The sequence below is a fragment of the Botryllus schlosseri genome, chromosome 9 (assembly GCF_051294905.1).
Source record: "Botryllus schlosseri isolate E-star chromosome 9, Bs_hap1, whole genome shotgun sequence".
NCBI lineage: Eukaryota > Metazoa > Chordata > Ascidiacea > Stolidobranchia > Styelidae > Botryllus > Botryllus schlosseri.
Genome location: NC_137244.1, coordinates 16,998,019 through 17,018,654, shown reverse-complemented (window position 1 = coordinate 17,018,654; position 20,636 = coordinate 16,998,019). Strand labels below are relative to the sequence as shown.

The following is a 20,636-nucleotide window of genomic DNA, read 5'->3' as shown; positions in this document are numbered from 1 at the left end:
CGCAGTCGACTTTTAGTCGCCGTCGGAGGTGCAGTCGCTTTTTATTCTCCGTCGGATGAGCATCGTCATGTTTTAGTTGTTTTATTAAAAGAGCAATGCTGACTTGTCTACTTTGACTTATCGAGCCGCGGACCAAGAAGAACGCGCGCCCACGACAGAGCACGCTATAATCTCCAGGCATTGCACATTTTGACTCGAGTCAAGTCAAGTCAAGTCAATCGATTTTTGAAGGTGACTCGAGTCAAGTCACTCGATATTTTGAGATGACTCGAGTCAAGTCGAGTCAAGTCAAGTCACGAGTCAAGTCACAATTCAAGTCAAGTTGATTTTTCGCAGAGGTGGTCAAAGCAGTCAATAAAGCTACTCAAATAGAAGTAGAAGTAGCGACGGAAAAATCTACTCAAGTACGAGTAGAAGTACTTCTTTCATACGCAACATAAAACTACTTGAAGTAGAAGTAGAATTGACCTACTTTAAATCTACTAGAGTAAGTAAGTAGTTGTGAAAACGATCGTAATTCGTTCACATAGATTGTCAAAAGGCGCAAATTGAGCTATGCGAAAGGTGCAGAGCTTGATTCATATTGATGCATACCAGGAGGTATCCAATTTTCGACAGCATAAGCATTATTCGTCCGCATCATGTGATGAAAATGATAGTATTGATATGGAAATGTGATACTAATCCTCTATTTACTCGAACAGCACGTTTTAGAAAATATCATGGTATTGCGCACTCCCCCACATTATAAGGCCCATATAGTTTAGTCGAAGAGCAATGCGGAGATGTTGTGTTGGATACGGTGTAAACACTTCATGCGATTAGTAAACGTTAATAAAAAATATGGTGGACAGTAAAAATGCTACATTGTGTAGCTTTATTTCTGGAAATAGAAGGCATTACTACACTTGATTTTATACTTCAACATGTATGTTATCCAGACAAAAGAACTGATATTAATTAGAAATCAAAATATATGATACTGGGAGTTGAAAGTGAAATATAAATCTAAAAGCGGAAAATGTATTTAATGTCTTTAGTCCAAAAGTTTCGAAGGTTGGTATGCTAAAACAGCTCTAAAACTAAAAAAAGTAAGAGTCCACTTTTTCAGATTAGGACACGCCATGGACAGTGAGATTACGATATGATAAGTAAATGCTAGATTGCGAAACATCAGTTCAACATCATCATCATCATTGATTTATTAGCAATTTGATCAGTTCAATACACCACAAAAAATGCGATACCATGAAATGACAGGAAGATGTCGAAGCGACCTGGAGTAGTCTATGGAGTCAGACACCCACCTTGGCCAAGGCGATGTAAAGATGGAGGCATGCACACTGAATGAAAGTAAAGAAGATAGTATAGAAAAAAAACTACACGAAATCGGGTGGCATGTCATGGGAAGCGAGATCGATAGATCAGTCGTGGTCCGGTAATCTTGAGGATGGACTGTATTTATTTAGCAGTAATTGCTTGTATTTCGACTTGAATGTGGACATGCTCGTCGACTGTCGGATGGCCGGCGGGATACTGTTCCACACATCAGGTCCGGCATATTTGATAGAGCGATGATCTTTTCGGTCGATCATATGATATTTGGACGACGTGGACGCGTGTGTGTTTTACTTGTGCGCTTTTGATTCCGAGGTAAAGACGTCATTGAAATATTCGGGGCAACGACCGCAGTGGAACTGATACATTAACTTGGCGATTTCTAGTTTGCGCATATCTTCTATGTTTAGGACGCCGAATCTCTTCAGCAGTTTCAAACGTTATGATGAGCCATATATATACTGTGATGAAATATTTGATATGGCAAAGGGCGACAATGCGGTGTGATCGGAACCACGCCAACCCGCTACCTAAATTATATTCACCGATACGCTACTTCCGTGAAATCATACTGGACTCCGCATTCACTGCGCGCGAAGCACGACGAAAATTCTATGCCTAACTCAACTTTTATGAAAATTAAATGTCGATACTCCGTGAAAACAGCCCCGAAAGTCATCAGGCTATCTTCCTGATTGGAGGATTAAACTACTTCTACTTGACAAACTGAAAATAGTGAAAAGTAAGTAAGTAGATCACAAAATATTATGAAGTAGAAGTAGCGAAAATCAGATCTACTTGAGTAAGTACCAGAAGTCAAAGAAAACTTCTTGAGTACTTCGAAAAAGTAGAAGTACTTCGTTACTGACCACCTCATTACTTGTCCATCCTCAAGATTACCGGACCATGACTGACCTATCGATCTCGCCTTCCATGACATGCCACCCCATTTCTCGTTGCTTGCTTTTTTCCTATACTATCTTCTTTACTTTTCATTCAGTGTGCATGCCTCCTCTTTACATCGCCTAGTCCAAATGTGGATGTCTGATTCCATAGACTACTCCATAAGTGGCTTCGACACCTTCCTAACTTTTCATTGTATCGCATTTTGTGGTGTATTGAACTGATAAAATTGCTAATAAACCAATGATGATGATGATGATAAAAATTGCTAATAAACCAAACCAACAAAAATAGATCAATTTTCCAGTTCTACTCCCGAAAGACCCGCTCGAACATACGCTTTCAGATTTGGCGTCATTTCTGACATTTAGTTGTGCCTGTCCAGTGGCCTGGCTGTCAAAACTATACAAACAATTTCTACTGAATCAATGCTAGTCGCAGCCCTCCATTTTCCGACTTGCCTTCCGACACACGCCACCTCTTTCTGTCGCCTGTCCTTTTATTTATCTTCTTTTACTTTTAATTCAGTTTGCATGCCTCCTTTTTACATTGCCTGCTAGGCCAGGTGTGAGGTGGGTGTATGATTTCGACGACTACTCCAAGTCGTTTTGACATTGTTCATAGTAACGCAGTCTTGTTGTGTATTGAAATGATGAAATTGTTGACAATAATAAATGGAATAAAGGAGGAAAAATCCTCCTAGAGAAGGATATATTACTGTTACCACGTCCTTTTTTAAGAGAATTTGTCATTTATTTTCAGATTTTGGCCTCTTTTTTGAGAAATTTGGCGGGTATTTCGGAAACTGGGCCGAAAGTTGACTTTTTTTAGTCAACCACCTGATAATTGGAAAGAAAAACCTGTATTTTGGGCACTGAGCGAGACCGACTGCGATGTGGGAAAAATTCACCATTTTTTCAGGATTTTCCTCTGGTTTTGCAAGTCTGAAAATTTTGAAAAAGTGTCCACTTTTCAGATTTCCAAAATCACCCTAGGATAAATGGTAACCCTACTTTTAATTCGCCAGCAGCAACCGTGACTGATTAATGTTACAGAGTACTATATAGTCCAATCTACTGTTTATCGTGTGAATATTAGAAATTGCATATTCAGCTGAAAAAATCGGGAAGAAATTTGCAGATATTGCGCAATCGACACAATGTACTTGTTCTGCTTCGGTGGTGTGCGCAATCGGCTCGGCATCGGCAGTAGAGAATGCGGCATTCGCCATACCCTTGCCTTCCGTGCTCTGTGTTGGAACTTGCTCACTGCATTCATAATTCCATATGGATTTCTCTAAAAGGGCTTTGGTTCTGATTGCAAATGGGTCAGAAGAGATTGAAACGGTCGTGACCATAGACGTTTTGCGGCGGGCGGAGGTAAAATTGTTTTACTTTTGAAGTGTGACATATGTCAATATTTGAATAATTACTTTCTTCGGTACCTCACCTCAATGGATATATTAATTTTTCATTCTTCACGTAATTCTTGTCGGTATCAAAATGTGTTGTAAGTCAATTTAGATCAGTTTGGGACCATTTTTAGATTGATATTTCTTTTTGAACTGTCTGAGTTGAGATACCATAACTGCAGTCAACCCAACCGCAAGGCATATTCAGAGATGAAGTATGGACGCTTTTGCAAGTTTGCGCAGATTTATTGACACAATTTCCAGTATTTGTGAACTTGTGATATATTTTTCATGAAATGTGTCGGTTATCGAATGGGGATGGCAATATTGGGCTGTGTAAGGTGTTATTTTGTAAAAAATTTGTAAAAACAATGTTGACTATGACATCTAAGGTTGATAACTGGTACTGTATGAAGCACTTCTTATATGCATGATGAAATTCATTCACTTTTGCCACGTGTTGACTTGCATCAGATATCTGTAACTGTGGCCGGTGTTGATGGCTGTGAAATCAAGAAGTGCAGTAGAGGCGTGAATGTATTGCCGGATGTTGCTCTTACTACAGCCTTGGATCAAGCTCCGTATGACATTGTCATCTTGCCTGGTGGTAATCAAGGCGCACAGACATTTGCTGAGGTTTGTCTTGAGGCTATGAATTACCCATTGGTGTGACATGTAGTAGTCTTCTAACTTTGGATTCTCTGGATAATTATAGGGGAAAATTAGTCCATCTGTGAAGATAAAACATCCATAGTTTAAATTCTCTGTGACCATTCGATGAGAATGCGTGAAATTCAGCCTAGAACTTATTTTATGAAAAGATGACTACAATTTCGAATCCACAGCTTGGTCTTAGTTCCATATTATTTTTATCAATTCAAGATACGAGAATCGGAATATACAGTGAAATCAAAGGTTGTAGTTGAAGCGGCTTCTTGAAGTCAATCAATCAAACTCCCAACTTGACCTACAAAAAGGCAAATAAATATTGAAATTGTTCAAACCACAAAAATATGATTCTGACTTTGTTTACAAAAATTCGATGTAGACAATTACAATGACTTCTTTGCGACGACGGAAACGACTTCTTGAAGTCAATCAATCAAACTTCCAACTTGTCCTACAAAAAGGCAAATAAATGTTGAAATTGTTCAGACCACAAAAACATGATTCTGACTTTGTTTGCAAAAATTCAGTATGGACAATTACAATGACTTTTTTGCGACAATGCCATTAATTATACCATGATTCATCTCGTACTTGCTATGAGGGTAACATTGTGAAACTGCTGCTACAGTCTTTGGATGTCAAGAGGCTTCTTGAGTTGCAAGTCAAGAATTCTGGATATATCGGTGCGATATGTGCGGCACCACTCGCTTTGAAGTCTCATGGAATACTCTGTAAGGAGGTCAAAATGACATCTCACCCAGCGGCGAAAACTCAATTTGAAGGTTAGCTAATACTAATTACTGCTTGCATAAGAATGGCCAAGTAATCTAATATCGAACGTTTCAGGTTATCAGTACTCGGAAGACAGAGTCGTTATTGATGATAAAATAATTACGAGCCGCGGACCCGGAACGTCGTTCGAATTTGCGCTTGCGATTGTTGAGGCTCTTTGTGGGAGAGGGATCCGAAATGAAGTCTCTGCCCCTTTGATACTGCCATGAAATTGTTGATGTTGTACATTGTATTTTGGAGACTAGATATCTAACAAGTGTATCTTCGCCTTCACTGATGCAACATATTTCCTAATTTTCAGACGATATATGTAACACAGTAGCATAAACTTAAGTACAAACGCGAGAAATGGATGCATACTTTTCCTACAGCAATAATGCGGCGGGTAGGGACAAGATTTTCAGGTATGACGCGTACAAAAGAATTTTGTGCAGCTTTCAATCCCATGAATTTTCCAGATTGATACAGTACACGAGCAAATTTGCAGCTTGGCATGCCATGCAACATGGCAACAGCGATGACGTAGTTAAACAGCTTACAAACTTGGAAAAAGCGATAGGCACCTCCCGCAAATGTAAGCATTAGGCAACCCATTAATATGATTGGTTAATTTTTGATTAATGACTACAATTCATTTAGTGTTCCGACTCGGACGTAGTGCAGAGTCTATGCGTGCGGCCCGACGTGCGGTCAATCTTCAGGACTATATCCTGGCTATGACACTGACTATCTCCCACACAAACAAAGCTATGTACCTTCTGATTGACCATTACGTATGGCTGGGTCGCATCGGGGTTTTAACGGTGGATCAGAAGTATTGGAATGACAAGTCGTCCAGATTTTGGCTACTGTCCCTGATCCTGCACGTCATCAGAGACCTGTACGCACTACGCGTGTCGACAGAGAAGTCTCTTGAAGACCGACATCGTGAAACGCCAAATAGCAAAGAAGGAATCGGAGACATGTTGAAAGCTATTTTATATGCATTGCGAAGAAATCCACAAGCTTCTATTGATCTCATCAAAAATGGATGTGACATTGTCATACCGGCGAGCAGCTTGGGAATTATCAATACCAACAGCGGGGTTGTTGGAATGTGCGGGATGATATCGAGCGTGTTAGCAGCAGTACAAATAACATGCTCGAAACTCAAACTGGTACCAAATTAAATTTTCCCCTCCTACCATTAATCTCCTCACTCTTTGTTCAGATTTTTCATTTGCTATGCATTCCAAATGAGCAATATATATTTGATAATCCTTTTCTTGATCAAGTCATTTTCTTATGAAAAAAAAAAACGGTGCAGTGTTTATATTGACTCAATACTCAGTTATCCAATCATTGAAATTCTGTTCGTTCTTGGTTTTTTATGTCATCTTGTCAAGAAGTAGCTGGCGGACATGCCATTTGGGACAGATGCGGCCAGCTGAAGGCCCTAATCAACTTGTGGTGTTGATATTCAAGTAGATAGTAAAACAACGAAACCATATTACTATGGAATACCCGCAGATACTCATTGCTCACATCCTCACTTGGTGAAGGATGAGAATATCATCAGGCCTGTCCCCAGTGTCCCCCAGCATACATTAACAAAGTTCAATAAGACTCTTGTGGCACTCCAATGATATATAATTTTGGTGAGGCAGTGACCTTGTCCCGCATAGCGATATAAAGTTATGACCGCAGATCAGTCGCATTGAATCAGCATTCACCCCTATATCCGAAGGTCCCACCCTCATTCGCAATTGTGTTTCTGACACGTCATCCTCAAAAACTGGCAGTGACGGATGTTTCATAAGAAGCCAGTGGACCTTGTATCTGCTGTCGTAGTGTTTAACAAGAATGAGCTCAGTGATTTATGCAGGGACATTCCAACTTTTTTACCCGTCTCCATCATCTCGATGATGCTCTCTGGATCCAAACTACCAGAGCCTTGCTTGCGAACGGAGGTGCACTTTCCATCTTTTAGTACACTCAAGACCACAGACGCCAAGCAACACGCTTCTTCAATCATTGTAGCGTCGACGATATGTCGATCTTTCACTTTGGATAAAGTTACAAAAAGCGGTAACCCGCTTGTGTCCAGCTGCCGACCGTCAGATGGATCGTCTGGCAGGTTAATTTCTATTTCACCTTCATCACCCTCTGTCACAGTGAGTGTCGGAACTACTGTATTTTGTAACGCTGCCAGCACCGCCATTGATACTGCATCCATCAAGTTGCCTCCACACTCGAGAATCAGCACGTCGACATTGACAATCCAACAGTTCTTCCCGTTCACGACACACAGAGATTCAAGGTCCATGGAGAGACTGTTCTCGTAAGCTCTGGTCAACAAGCTTTTAATGGATGAAGACACATCTTCGCCTCCTCTACCCTGAAATTGTGGAGTGGCGTTTGGTGAGCAGTCGATACAGAATTCGATCCGGCCTTCATTTGGATGCTTTGTCGAGGGTTTGCCGAGTGCGAGCTTCACCCCGACAAGGAGCTCTGTGTTTCCTATCCTGAGCCTGCTGGACCCGTGAGTGTTGTCCAAAACTTCAACTTCCAAGTCAACGACTCTGTAATCTTCGCATCTCCTGCCATCGTTGCGTATGTCGTCTTGCACGCCATGTACAATAAATCGTCTTTCGGAATCACTTAGAGTAGAGGTGGCCATTGCAAAATGAGAGCAGGCCAACAAGAAAGGGTTATGGAAATATACTGTAAACAGATCAAAAAGTATTGTGATCATATCCAGAAAAGTTACAAAAATATGAGGTGTCAAACAGCTAATTCATTCATTTGAGACAGACAGCCCATAACCTAGATAATTATCAATCATGAAAGTTTATTAGCACATATTTTTGATCAAGTTACGACACATTACATTTGAACATTCATTCACAAACCTGACATTTTACTGCCAATGTGATACATTGCACTATTTCTGCATCCTGCCTAATGGCACAAACCTTTAACCGTGGACTGACCTTATTACGAACATGGTGACTTTATTTTGAACCTAGAGACCCAGACAGCCAGACTGGAATCGACGGCAACGTCACGCGCAACTTTTCATTTAATTAGATAATTATTCCATGCAAGAGATCCTTGTCACCAGTGTTTCGCGCACGTGCGCATAATCACACCAACTCTCCTTTAAAAGGTTACACACCTGGCCACGTCATACCGTGCGACTCTGTGATAATTGATCGATATATCCTATAATACATATTCTACCGTACCTGGCATGGCAGTCGCAAGTGCTCGGCTTAGTGTCGGCCTTTATATATTACTTAGCATTTGCTCGCCATTTATACGGGCAAACCAACCTCTAGCGACTACACATCCCCGCAGGGCCAGGGCGCAGCATTATTTCGCACCGTCGAGATGCAAGCAGAGTAAGAAAACCATTGAAAATAAACGGCCCTGTGGATATAATGCTGTATCAGCTGTATCACCCTGTGGATATAAAGCTGTATCAGCTGTATCACCCTAAGGATATAAAGCTGTAAGCCTTGGCTATAATGCTAATAAATCAACGATGATGATGATCTAGTTTAAGTCTGACATTGCGTGTTTGCATAATCACTGTTGGGGACGATACCCTTGTTTTCCGATACCTGACTATTTTGCATCCCAGACGTAGTCTTGGCGTGATACTTTTTATGCAGAGAGAAACCTGGCTGATAAAGCTGATAATAGAGTGATACAGCTCATACCTGAGTGACATGGTTGATACTTGGGCCTACTAGACTATTTCGCGCATCCCAGACATAGTATAGACGTGATACTTATTGCAGAGTGATACCTGGGTGAATCTCAGTACGGTTTGTCTTATATAACATGGTAGCAGCGATGATTCTCAAAGTTAAAGTAATTAAAAAAATAATAATAAAAAAATCAAGAATTGTTTGAACACAAGACACCGATTCCATACAGGTAGAGTGATACAGCTTTATATCCACAGGGTGATACAGCTGATACAGCTTTATAGCCACTGGGTGATACAGCTGATACAGCTTTATATCCACAGGGTGATACAGCTTTATATCCACAGGTTGATACAGCTTCATATCCACAGGGCCAAAATAAACAAACAATCAGCAATATCCAACATGTGAAGCTGAAATGGGTTCGTTTAATTCGCGCAAAACCAAGTATATCGTCATGATCACCACGGATAGCGCTGCATGCACTTGCACATTGCACACACACAGGACTCCGCACGTCAACACGCAGGGCATTTACCTTCATTCCTAGCCTAACTAGTTCCTACCAGCTTCTATGGAATACAATCTGTTCCTTATTGCAGAGAATAAAAAATTCTAGATAGTGGTAATACAAATCCATTATGGCTGCGGCTACATATGACTATACAATACATAAATATAGCTCAGTTCTTGAAATTTGAAGACCGAAAAGATACTACCGAACCGAAAACTATCGAAACTTCTGCTATGTGTTGTGCATGAATTGTATACATTCCGTTGGAAACAATGATATATATCATTGGTTGGAAACAATCCTGCTGGACTGCGAAGTTCAAAACAACTTTCTCATATGATTCAGTCGGCGTGATCAGTGATCACGATCCGGTTCAGGAGCCCGAGTGTCAGCAGTTTGAATACGTATGTAGGATTTAAACAGCATCTTTCATCTCAGCAGCATATTTGCGGTTTTTTTCGGACTTGAGATTTCAAATAGCCAGCCGTAACCGGATGCATTCGGATTCCTGAATTTGAGAATCAACATTCTATTATTGAGGATGTACGTAGGCTACATCCTCTATAATTCTATAATATGATCGTTTCTCATCTCTTCTCTCATCATAGCATTTATAACAGGCTATGCTCTCATTTTATCGCAATCTTGTGGTGTTTTCGGACTTATGAAATTATTAACAATAAATTAAACGGAGGAAAGCGTTTTTATTGTATTGTGCATTGTGTGTAAATAATGAAAAATTTCGTCAAGTTAATATAAAATAATAGTGTTTGTTTACGGATTACGCAATGACGAAACATCGTGTACGATTCAGGGTCGACATGCAGTAACGCATGCCCTATATTACAACAATGTCGCCACTGATTGTTGTTGTCTGCGATCACGCTGTCGACAATGAAAGTTTTCCTTTATTAGTGTTGCTTTTACTTGTTTCTGTGCGTCTATTCGTTTCTTTGGTCGTTTTATTTTCCCCGTTTAACTGGGAGAAGAAATTGATGACTATGCTGCAACCAAATATATAAGGTAGACGCCGGCCTTGAAGACTTTACAGTGATATCGTGTCACTCTGTTCTAGACTGTTCACATTGTTATTACTAATATTCGTAATATACAATTATTCTGTATTTCATGGTTGACGAAATAAATGAACTCTCTCTCCAACCTGGGAAGGTGAAGTTTTTTCACATGTTTTGATCTAGAGAAGGGCCTGGATAAAGACATTACTAATAGTAGTGCATGAAAAATTTGTGACGTTGAATTCCACATTGAAATCAGCGACCGCACATCACAAAGTGACAAAATTCACCACCAAAAACTATTTTTAAGAAGCTCATTAAGATTTCAAACTGGAATTGGAATGGTGCTAGTTGTTGGATTCAGCCAAATTTGGTATAACAGCAGTGTTTTAGCAACTAACAATGTCATCCAGTAAAGTTTGGTAAATACATTTTTGACCAGCCCTTATCCCCTTATTTACAATATCCATTCCGTATGTCATCGATTGATTATGCGACTAGTATATAGTAGGCCTAGTTTATTGATATGGTAGTACCTGGTATCTATATGTATCTCGGTTGCTATGCTACCTAGGCCCTATCTTCTGGAGATGGTTGCGCTGACGTTATCTCTGAAATCGATGCTATCACTGCAGTTGCAAATGTAACATTCAATAGCATATGCATCTGTAGGTCAGGCTATATATATTAGCTACTGTCAGTCTGTAAATGTTACGGCCTAGTATGCCTTTACATTATGAATATCCAGAACATGATCAATTTTTCCCAGACCATGAATGAAAAGTTGAATGGTAATGTAGCGACAACTGTCCCACCAGAAGTAGGGATGTCAATTGCACCGTGCAAGCACTATGACAGAAAATGTTTGGTCGAGTGTCCAGAATGTTTGAAGGTCTTCCCGTGTCGTATTTGTCATGACAAGGAGTCTGCTCATCAGTTAAATCGTCATGCTGTGCAACATGTGCAATGCTCTTCATGCAAACTACTTCAAGATGTATCATCCAAGTAAGTTGTAAACATATCAAAGCAAAATTAGATACATCATTTTTCAACGCGGTGTGTTGACTGTTTTAGGTGCCAAAAGTGTGAAACTGTTTTTGCAAGGTACTTTTGCAAAATATGCACTATGTTTGATGACCGCGATAGAGGTCAATTTCATTGTAATGGATGTGGCATTTGTAGAGTTGGAGGAAGAGAAAAATTTTATCATTGCGACAGATGTGGATTATGTCTGGACGTTGGTTTGAGAGATTCTCATAGGTGAGTTTGATTGCTTTGAAACACTTGAAAAATATTTATATGCACTACCTGAATTTAATTACATTTTGAATTCATTCCACACTTGAAATATCCTATGAGGATTGATACTATTATATTGCAGGGGTATATATATATAACCAAATATTCCTACTCAAGTGCAGTCAGAAGTAGGCTACTTGTGTTGTGTGGAATTAGATCGGACCATCTTTTGAAAATACCCAGTTATTTTCTGTAACCAATACATGATAGTAGGTACTGCAGGAATGTTCATTAGTTTGAAGTTAACAGTGTTGAAGCTTGTGGCTCTCTGACTGATAATTGCTGTCATAAAATTATACAAACCCATGAACTTCATCCGACTTACGCCAAATTTTACCCAACAGAAAGTGAGCAATGAACATTCATTGAATTGGTATCAGTAGTTATATAATAATAACATATCGAGTAAGTGTCACACTCACAATCTGATTCATGAAAGAGCCAATTCATCAATAAAATGCAATGATTTCTGAGGTACGATAGACCAATATAACATTTGTCACTTGGATATGAGCTCATTGTAAAGAGATGCTGGTTGAGCTGGTGATGACATGTTCTGATCAATATACAATAGATATAGCATATACAATGTGGGCCTGAAAATGGTTATCCAGTATAGAGCTTTGAGTATTGCCTAGATTTTTGCTGATAAGAATGACAATGCTTTAGAAATCTGGAAGTATAGATAGGTCCTTACGGAAGAGACAGCATACCCTAATCCCGTTGCTAATCTTGACTTTGAGGTGTCTATGTGTTGTGTAATTCTCAGTCACGAGGATGCGAACTCGTTCATCAAACCTCAAAACATCATACAAGGATTTGGAGCTTACTTCATAGGCACTGTGTAGTACATTTAAGCATATGTAGGAACAGAGAAGGAACATAATTAGTGTTATTTTGTTACCTTGCAATATTTTGCTATCTTGCGAAATTTCGCTCGCTACTTTCGTCATTTGCGTAACAGGACTATGAAACTGTGTCGCTGACACCTGACATCATGAGCTGGCATTAACAGGACTGTGATTTAATTGCGTCATTGCGCTCTCTGCTGGAATCTTCGCTTCCTGTTTATTCTTGATTCATCCATGTGATCCACTGTATGCTGCAATTTTCTCATTGTGAACTTTTGCTGTCTTGCCGAGTGGATTGCAATTTAGGTTTACCAAGTCTGCTGATTATCATTGACTCAAGCAAAGACGCAAGATTTCATGATACAAACGTAGTGTCATAATATAGGAGATAGAAATGGGAAACCAATTTTATGGCAGATTAGCAATAATCATGAAATTATCATTGTAGTAGCTGACCAAGAAAAAATAAAAGCGTTTGAAAATTTTCCAAATTTACCAAGGTAGCATCAATTTATGTGTATGATATAGCACCAGTGTTTCACTTTTGCATGCTTTGATAAGAACACAAACAGAAACAAGGATGTAATTCGTATACAGAAGTCTGACCGTGCTAACAATTAGGAGTCTGAGATCTCCTGCTGAGGTTCCGAATTCACCAATACGCCCTCTAATAATATTATAGCACATCAGGAGATTTGAATCATTCAATTTCGCAAGCAAACATTCATATTGAACTATTCACTAATCCAAATGTCCAAGTCTGTTCTGTAATCTGTTACGATGATTCAGAACTTTCATTTTGCAACATCTCGAGCCTGCAACACATATTCTGATTGTCAAACATGTTTTAGTATTAGGGGAAATAAATTACACCGTATGGAGTCTGTTCGCAGCCAGTAATGCATATTCAAATTAATTCCGATTCAAGTCAATCTTGGACTAGAATCAAATCAAAATCGCTGATCAACATAAATCGGTCGGCATTGTCTCTAAACAATGGAGAGATAAATATTCACTCTAATTATCAGCACTGATAATATGAATTACTCAATTGCTAGTGAGCTAAGAAATATTCGAGATGGAATTCACATTTCAAAAGAGCGGGATTTTGACCCCCTCCCAAACCCCCTCTGCAACTGCACTGTCTGCAACGGTCAAATTTAAACTGGCTGGATGAATGGATATGTCTATGTTTATGGTTAGTATGAAAGTTGTAGAGGATCCTAATGAGTGAGGTTGTGATTCTGTCTGAAAACCTCGATACATTTTCATTGGGATTAGCAATATAATATCAATTAGTTCCAAGGAAAGAGATAGGACTCGTTCAAATAGGGTTACTATATTTTAGAAATCTGAAGAGGACACTTTTTCAAAATTTTCAGAGTCACAATACCGTAGTAAAATCCGCGGAAATAGTAAATTTTTCCTGACTTAGTAGTCTGTTGACTAAAAAAAGGGCCATCTTTCAGGCTCAAAGCCCGAATTTCCGGTTTTCTGTGAGTTTTTCCGTAGGTTAAGGTCAACTTTCCGGCTCAAATCCCGAAATAGCCTCCGGAATGTTACTTCAGTACTGAATTCCTAAACGTCAGTCGAATTTTTATCTATATTTAACCAAAATTTTCAAAAAAGATGACAAATTCTCAAAAAAAGGGACATTTGGGCGTCCTCCGAGGATAATTTCAAAATAGTCAAAAAAGAGGATAATTTTTTTAAAAGAGGACATATGATAACCCTACGTTCAAACGACTTTTTTGTTATCAGGTGCGTCGAGAGAGCCTCAAAAGCCAACTGTCCTGTCTGCTTGGAAGATTTGCACTCATCTAGAAAAACTCTGCATGTTCCTTCTTGTGGCCACTTGATTCACAAGTATGTATTGGCGATGCGGTTTGGATGAGAGACAGACCAAAACTAGAAATGAAGGGTCAGAAAATCACTCGAAACTAAGAAAAAATAGTACGGTAATCTGGGACGATGCCTCCTAGCGGCAATAGATGTAAAATTTTGAGATTGTAAAATACATCTGTGTGAAGAACACATGATGGCTAGGAATCGCAGAACAAATGTTCTTGGTTTTAACCTACAAACTATGAATGTGATACATGGAGTGACCGTGCCGCGTGCCAAGCCTTTTGGTACTATTGAACTCTCAAATAGAAGCAAATCTTTTAGAAACTGTACTTTCTACTCATCAAAATTCAATAAGTTCCAAATAGTTGAGCTTCGAAAGTTGTATTAAGAATAGAGTTGAAGTTTATTCGGTTTCAACATAGAACTCGAGCACATTAACCAATTTATATTAACGCATAGCATTGCCTAATGCCTAGATTAGTGTTAGCAATTTCAAAGTGTACGCCACAGAGTATCTCTGATCTATGATGTGACTAATATTTTGTTATGCCGAGCATTTCAGACAACTGAACTGAAGGTCATTGACTTTCAAAATGAAAACATTGATGCAAAGTGTAGTTTGAAATTGCCTAAGGACAGAATTAACTATGGCCTATTAGTTGGCCATGAATTAACACGTCTTGCAATCTTGATCTTCAATCAATAATAACAGGTCGCAGCGAACTCATCGAGGTAGAACAATTTGCATATATTTGATGCATTAGTAGTGACATGAGTTTTTAGTTATGATATTGTTAACTGCAAACATAATGATTTTTCTCTTTGGTTGTGTATTTTCAGAAAGTGCTTTAAAAATATGCTTCATCACAATGAATACCGGTGTGCAACATGCGGAAAATCACTGGTTGAAATGTCTGAGACTTGGAGCGCAATGGATCAAGAAGTTTCATCTACTCCAATGCCGGAGGAATATGCGAATACGATGGTTTGGATTTTATGCAAGGATTGTAACCAAACATCCAGGGTTAAGTTCCATGTTCTCGGGATGAAATGCCAACAGTGCGGCTCCTACAACACCTGCTCGGCAGATGCACCAAAACCTCAAGGAACATGCTCATAGTTTATCAGCATGCTCATAGAAAACATCTGTTTATCTCGCAAACTTTGAATGTTCAAGTTAGCCTTCCGTGGCGGATGTGTTGTGATATATTACAGCTTGTGTATTTTCAAATCATAAAACTGTAGACACCAACACCACACTTCCTACCTGGTATTTAATACCTATGGCTGAATAACTTTCTCTGTTTGCAGTTCAAATATTCTATAAGCCTATTAGTATTCAAATTACTGTTAATGAATTGATCAAAATAAATCCGTGTACGAGACAATCCTGTCGAAGTGTGAAATGGACCGTCAAGTGCTCCTGTTGAACCTATGTTTTGGAGCCTATTTCTTTTTCCTTGGAGCCGAGTATGCAGTGATATTACCTACTATTAACGGATATCTGATATCGCTCGATGGAGACAATACTTTTCTCGGGATCGTACTGGCTTCATTCAGTTTTGCCGGGCTGATATCTGCGCCGCTGTATGGATATGTGACGGACCGCATGGGTTCGGCGAAAGCATCTATTATCGCCGGAAATGTCTTGGAGATTATCGGAAACTTCATGTATTTCGTGGGCGGAAGCAAGTACATGGTGTTGGGAGGACGTGTCGTGGCGGGGCTAGGGTCCGGGTCTATGTCGTCCATCATGGGCACGATGTCACGTTCGACCAAGGAAAAAGATAGAACGTCGTCGTTTGCTTTGCTGCTGATGCTGCGGCAATTCGGCCTGCTCGTAGGACCCGGTTTTAATGCATTCCTGTACAAACTGAACTTCACGCTAGGTCCCTTTGTCGTGAATCTTGATTCATCACCCGGTTTATTCATGGTCCTGGTTTGGACCATCAATACTTTGATGTTCATCTTTCTGTATTCTGATCGTCATACTCGATCTGACCCGGTGGAGGTTTTTGAAGGACGCTCCGAAGATCTAGCTCCGCGTGCTGAAGTACGTTTCTCTACCAACTATGCGAGAGAATTCCTCCGAGAAGAAGTTGTCCTCCTATTGGCAGTCGCATTTTTTTCTGCCTTCGTCCAAACCGGCGTAGAAGCGGCACTCACGCCGTTAACATTGATGTATTTCGATTGGCACGGCCTATCGAATAGTTATATTATGCTAGGCGGGGGCGCGGTTGTTATACTGTCGTTTTTCAGCGTTAATGTCCTGAGCAAACGGTTATCGGACAGGGTTATACTATTGATGGGATGTCTTATTCTTGCGATTGGTTATGCGATGTTCGTGATAATCGAGTTTCATCTTTGCTATATTTACGATGGTTTGGACACGCCTGACTGGCTTCTGCCGGTTCTGGGAACGACTATGTTTGTTTGGATTTTTGGAATTTGTTACGTCATCATTCCCAACATATCCTTGTTTTCCAAACTTACAAGCCGAAAGACGCAAGCTTTCAACCAAGGGGTGAGAATAGGCGCCACTCGGATGGGTATGATTTTGGGCCCTCTGTGGGCAACACCCATGGTAACCAAACATAGGCTGCCTATAATGGCAGGACTGGATTTTGCGTTTGCCTTGATATTGGTCTCCATGGTACTTGCATCTTACAGATATTTGGTGCCTCCACCCTGTCTGGAAAGTGCTGAAATATCCACTGATAGCCCTACGGAAGCCTCGAAACTTCTTTCTGACCATGATAGAAGAGATTGCTAATGTATGTTTTTGTTTCTCGCTTCACGGTGACATTTTCTCAAATCATTGACATACGTATTTTGCTTATGACACACGTCTTATGTTTATCTTTTCTGTACAATATAGTGCTTTTAGCTGCTGTAGATATTTCTCATTTGGTTGCACGTCCCTGAAACTAATTTGCCAGTTGAGTAGTTACTGCAGAACTGGCGCGTTGCTGAGTTGATACCTTTGGAATTATTACCAGTTTATTGATATCTTGCCATATGTAATCAAGTGTGATCTGTTGCATTCCCTTGCTTATGAAGCAATTCGTGTTTTCCTACAATGAAGGTCCTCGACTATTAGACACCATACTCATGTTAGACTGTAATAACTTGCTTGACCACCTCTCGTTACTTGTGAAGGTTGTTGATTAATTAGCATGCATTACATACACAAAACAAGCTTAGAAACTACCTTCGTCTCAATTGTATTCTACTATTGCAACAGATGAATATTGCTGTTTATACGTTGTTTTTCGTACATATGCATTAACTGATCTGCGTATGCAATTTTACTGATTTACCCAACAAGAAACATATACCGTATATTGTTGAGTTTGTCAAGGCTTGTATTAGTCAAGAAGCTCTCGCGTACCAGCCGTATAGAATTTTTGAGAAGACTAGATTTACTCACCAACAGGGTTGTAACCAAGCCACAGGTCAATCTTACTTTTATAGTTCTGACTCGAGTCCGAGACCAAGTCAGTGAGTAGATGGCCGAGTCCTAGTCTGTGACTCGAGTCGAAGTCATTGTGTTCACTGTTCAGTTATGAGTTCAATCCGGTTCAAAACACTTTAAACTCTGCTCGAGTAATATAGAATGGCTCGCATTCATAATGTCATAATTTTCCTCAGTTGTAACAGTTTCTGGCCCTATTTTCCAACTATCAGGACTGATAGACAAAATACTAATAATATGGTGACTTGACTATTCGAAGTTACAATGAAATGTCTGTCGCGGTGGTCCTAGTCTCGAGCCAACCCGCTACTGTCATTTTGGGCCAAGGTTTTAACGCAATTATCCGATGTTTTTGACACCGCATGTTGGTCACAATTTCAAGTCTTCATGGAAAAATGGTCTCGAAATACCGTTGCACATCCCTTGACTAAAGCACCCAGCCGTCTCCGGCGGTGTTAAGTGATACTAAGAATATAATGCTTCTTCTTTACTTCGCCTAGGCCAAGGTGGGTGTCTGATCCCAAAGACCACTACAAGTCGTTTCTACAAGTCGTTTCGACACCTTCCTATCTTTTCATTATATCGCAGTTTTGTGGTGTTTTGAAATGATGAAAACATTAATAAAATTGATTGATTGACGCATCATTTTGGAAAATTATATTCACTCGAATATATCCATCATCTTACCTCTAAAAGCTGTAAAGGAGGACGAATAGCCAAAAAGGAAGACATTTGGCGTCCTCGGAGGACATTTTCAAAAACCTCAAGAAGGAGGACAAATCCTAAAGGAGGACGTATGGTAACCCTAGATAAATCAGATAAATCTTGTTATGACATTAAACCAGTGGTTCTCAACCGGGGGTCCGCGAAGCCTCAAAATAGTTGATAACCTAATTTGTATTTTTAAACTCGGAAAATCCCGAGGAAGTTTCGCTTCATTAGTAGTAAAACTCCAGAGCTCACATAAACAGAAAGGCCGTCTGCGATGAAATATCCTACTGTGCAAACTCATGTTGATTGCTAGATTGTCAATAGTCTACTCATACAAACATTTTGCTGTTTAGAGATGTTTTGTTGGGGATTGTGGAAAAAGTTGGATGAGTAAGGTCAATCACGGTGTCTTCGAAATATTTACAAAATCCATTTTATCCTGTGATATAGGCTACACAACCATTTTTTCCATAATAACTTCACGATAAGCTGCTATAGATAGAAATGACCAGACTTGACGTTATATGTCCATTAAAAGAATGTTGGTCAATTTTGGTGCCATATTTGTTGCGATCATTCCCAAATGTGTCGTGGCGTCGGAAGCGTCACGCGTTATTATTACATTCGCCACCACCTATGTGGAAATGGATTTTCGGCACTCGTTCATATCAAATCGAAGGCGCGGATTTTCAAGACACGACCACCTATTTCAAGAAATGCAGTTACAGAATTCGCTTTTAAATAATGGTATGATCTTATTTCCAAGAAAAGTCATTTTGTTGCTGTTTAGCACTTTAAGTCGCAGTTATCACTTGCACAAGACAGATGATGATTGCACGATAATTGAGCTAAATTTGAACTAAAACTTCGTGGGCATCCACGGGGGTCCGTGACGGTCCGAAAGGGGTCCGCGAAGATAAAAAGGTTGAGAATTACTGCATTAAACTTTTTGCGTAATACAAAGGTCGGTACATTTTCATGATCAAACCATCGCAGTAAGCACTTTTCTGCGCGTGTCTCGCTTTATCGGCTAGGCCTGTAGTGCCCAACAGAGTGATCTTGTATAGTCGAACAAAGCAAAAAGCGAAGGAGATCGCGCGAAGAATCTCTTGTGGCAAGGAATTTAGCAACGACTTTGGGGCAGCCCAACCCAAATTTATACCCTTCACGGCCCGTGTTAGGGTCGCGACCCACACTTTAAGAAACCCTATTGGTAACACCGCTTGCGAGGTCTCTGAATCTCAGTTGGCTCAACGATCTTGTTATGAAAATTAATACTGAACCTGTCTGCGAAACTCAAGATGAATGTTCAAGTTATTGAATGATTATTATCAAAATCAAATATCGTTGGCCTGCCATATTTTCAGAACCCAAAAAGAGAACGCCACATTTTTCTTGGCGTCGAATTTGGTGGTTACATGCAAAAAAGTTATACATATAGAAATAGGAAATTTGAAACAGATTATTCGGCGAGTGTATTTTTAGTCAACACATCGTAGAAAGACCGAACAAAAACCCGGTACCCGCACGGGTAGATTGTGCGAGGTTGACCGAAAAGTCTCCCTGACAGCATAAAAGAGGACATTTGGGCGTCTTCGGAGGATAATTTTCTTTTATTGGACAAATCCTACTGAAAGAGGACGTAACATGGTAGCAACTACCAGTTCAGCATATTTCATTATATTGGTATTGGTTGCCCCATATCCGTGTGACTTAATTGTATTATTTATCGGAGTGGATGTAGGTGGGGTTTCCGGAAATCCGTGTCCTGTGAATATAAATTGGAATTTGACATGACATAAACCAGCGATGCCACTAGGGTTGCAATAAGAACAAACGGTGTTTTAAAACACTTTGCTTAAAACATGTTTTAAACAGTGTATTAAACAAATGCTTTTTTGAAAAAATATGTGTTTTTTTTTTGGAACGTTGTATAATTATGACATAATTGTGCAAATAAGTCCGAAAAAAAAACATATAGTATTAGCCTACGGACGATTTGCACCCAAAATAGTCGACGTATTACGATCGGGGTTGCCTGAAACACTCGAAATCGTCGTCGGTTCAACAGTTTTTGCACGTATAGCTATAGATCATTGGTACGGAATTGGTGT

General features: G+C 39.8%; 5 protein-coding genes and 1 long non-coding RNA gene across 8 annotated transcripts in view; 4 read left to right on the top strand and 2 right to left on the bottom strand.

The window, feature by feature from the left end:
• Positions 1 to 20,636, bottom strand: part of LOC145446194 (uncharacterized) — a 239,069-nt gene that overhangs the window by 12,164 nt on the left and 206,269 nt on the right. The gene's annotated exons all lie outside the window — the stretch shown is intronic.
• LOC145446174 (Parkinson disease protein 7 homolog) lies at positions 3,435 to 5,415 on the top strand. Its single transcript, XM_080324413.1, has 4 exons — positions 3,435 to 3,620; positions 4,127 to 4,288; positions 4,950 to 5,103; positions 5,168 to 5,415. Exons 1-4 carry the CDS (start codon positions 3,528 to 3,530, stop codon positions 5,320 to 5,322), a joined length of 564 nt encoding a protein of 187 aa, XP_080180539.1. The 5' UTR covers positions 3,435 to 3,527; the 3' UTR covers positions 5,323 to 5,415.
• On the top strand, positions 5,376 to 7,756 carry LOC145446173 (peroxisomal membrane protein 11B-like). Its single transcript, XM_080324412.1, has 3 exons — positions 5,376 to 5,517; positions 5,572 to 5,687; positions 5,753 to 7,756. Exons 1-3 carry the CDS (start codon positions 5,462 to 5,464, stop codon positions 6,280 to 6,282), a joined length of 702 nt encoding a protein of 233 aa, XP_080180538.1. The 5' UTR covers positions 5,376 to 5,461; the 3' UTR covers positions 6,283 to 7,756.
• On the bottom strand, positions 6,075 to 7,847 carry LOC145446171 (exosome complex component RRP42-like). The gene has a single exon (XM_080324408.1). The coding sequence runs from the start codon at positions 7,845 to 7,847 to the stop codon at positions 6,906 to 6,908; it is 942 nt and encodes a 313-aa protein (XP_080180534.1). The 3' UTR covers positions 6,075 to 6,905.
• LOC145446172 (RING finger and CHY zinc finger domain-containing protein 1-like) lies at positions 9,712 to 15,647 on the top strand. Of its 3 annotated transcripts, none has more exons than XM_080324410.1 (5): positions 9,712 to 11,343; positions 11,413 to 11,598; positions 14,250 to 14,354; positions 15,049 to 15,068; positions 15,177 to 15,647. In XM_080324410.1, exons 1-5 carry the CDS (start codon positions 11,075 to 11,077, stop codon positions 15,383 to 15,385), a joined length of 789 nt encoding a protein of 262 aa, XP_080180536.1. In that variant the 5' UTR covers positions 9,712 to 11,074; the 3' UTR covers positions 15,386 to 15,647. The 3 variants fall into 3 exon arrangements, with proteins under 3 accessions (XP_080180536.1, XP_080180537.1, XP_080180535.1); XM_080324411.1 differs by lacking the exon at positions 15,049 to 15,068 and having other exon boundaries at positions 9,723 to 11,343; positions 11,413 to 11,442; positions 11,521 to 11,598; XM_080324409.1 differs by lacking the exon at positions 15,049 to 15,068 and having other exon boundaries at positions 9,736 to 11,343.
• LOC145446170 (major facilitator superfamily domain-containing protein 8-like) lies at positions 15,742 to 17,678 on the top strand. Its single transcript, XM_080324407.1, has one exon. It carries the CDS (start codon positions 15,742 to 15,744, stop codon positions 17,107 to 17,109), a length of 1,368 nt encoding a protein of 455 aa, XP_080180533.1. The 3' UTR covers positions 17,110 to 17,678.

Excerpts from the sequence above, each read along its gene's own strand:
- LOC145446174 (XM_080324413.1), top strand. The coding sequence starts at position 3,528 with ATGGATTTCTCTAAAAGGGCTTTGGTTCTGATTGCAAATGGGTCAGAA. Across the intron at positions 4,289-4,949 it reads GCGCACAGACATTTGCTGAG|TCTTTGGATGTCAAGAGGCT; the intron begins GTTTGTCTTGAG and ends CTGCTGCTACAG. Across the intron at positions 5,104-5,167 it reads GGCGAAAACTCAATTTGAAG|GTTATCAGTACTCGGAAGAC; the intron begins GTTAGCTAATAC and ends CGAACGTTTCAG.
- LOC145446173 (XM_080324412.1), top strand. The coding sequence starts at position 5,462 with ATGGATGCATACTTTTCCTACAGCAATAATGCGGCGGGTAGGGACAAG. Across the intron at positions 5,518-5,571 it reads GGTAGGGACAAGATTTTCAG|ATTGATACAGTACACGAGCA; the intron begins GTATGACGCGTA and ends TGAATTTTCCAG. Across the intron at positions 5,688-5,752 it reads GATAGGCACCTCCCGCAAAT|TGTTCCGACTCGGACGTAGT; the intron begins GTAAGCATTAGG and ends CAATTCATTTAG.
- LOC145446171 (XM_080324408.1), bottom strand. The coding sequence starts at position 7,847 with ATGATCACAATACTTTTTGATCTGTTTACAGTATATTTCCATAACCCT.
- LOC145446172 (XM_080324409.1), top strand. The coding sequence starts at position 11,075 with ATGAATATCCAGAACATGATCAATTTTTCCCAGACCATGAATGAAAAG. Across the intron at positions 11,344-11,412 it reads CTTCAAGATGTATCATCCAA|GTGCCAAAAGTGTGAAACTG; the intron begins GTAAGTTGTAAA and ends TGACTGTTTTAG. Across the intron at positions 14,355-15,176 it reads TGTGGCCACTTGATTCACAA|AAAGTGCTTTAAAAATATGC; the intron begins GTATGTATTGGC and ends GTGTATTTTCAG.
- LOC145446170 (XM_080324407.1), top strand. The coding sequence starts at position 15,742 with ATGGACCGTCAAGTGCTCCTGTTGAACCTATGTTTTGGAGCCTATTTC.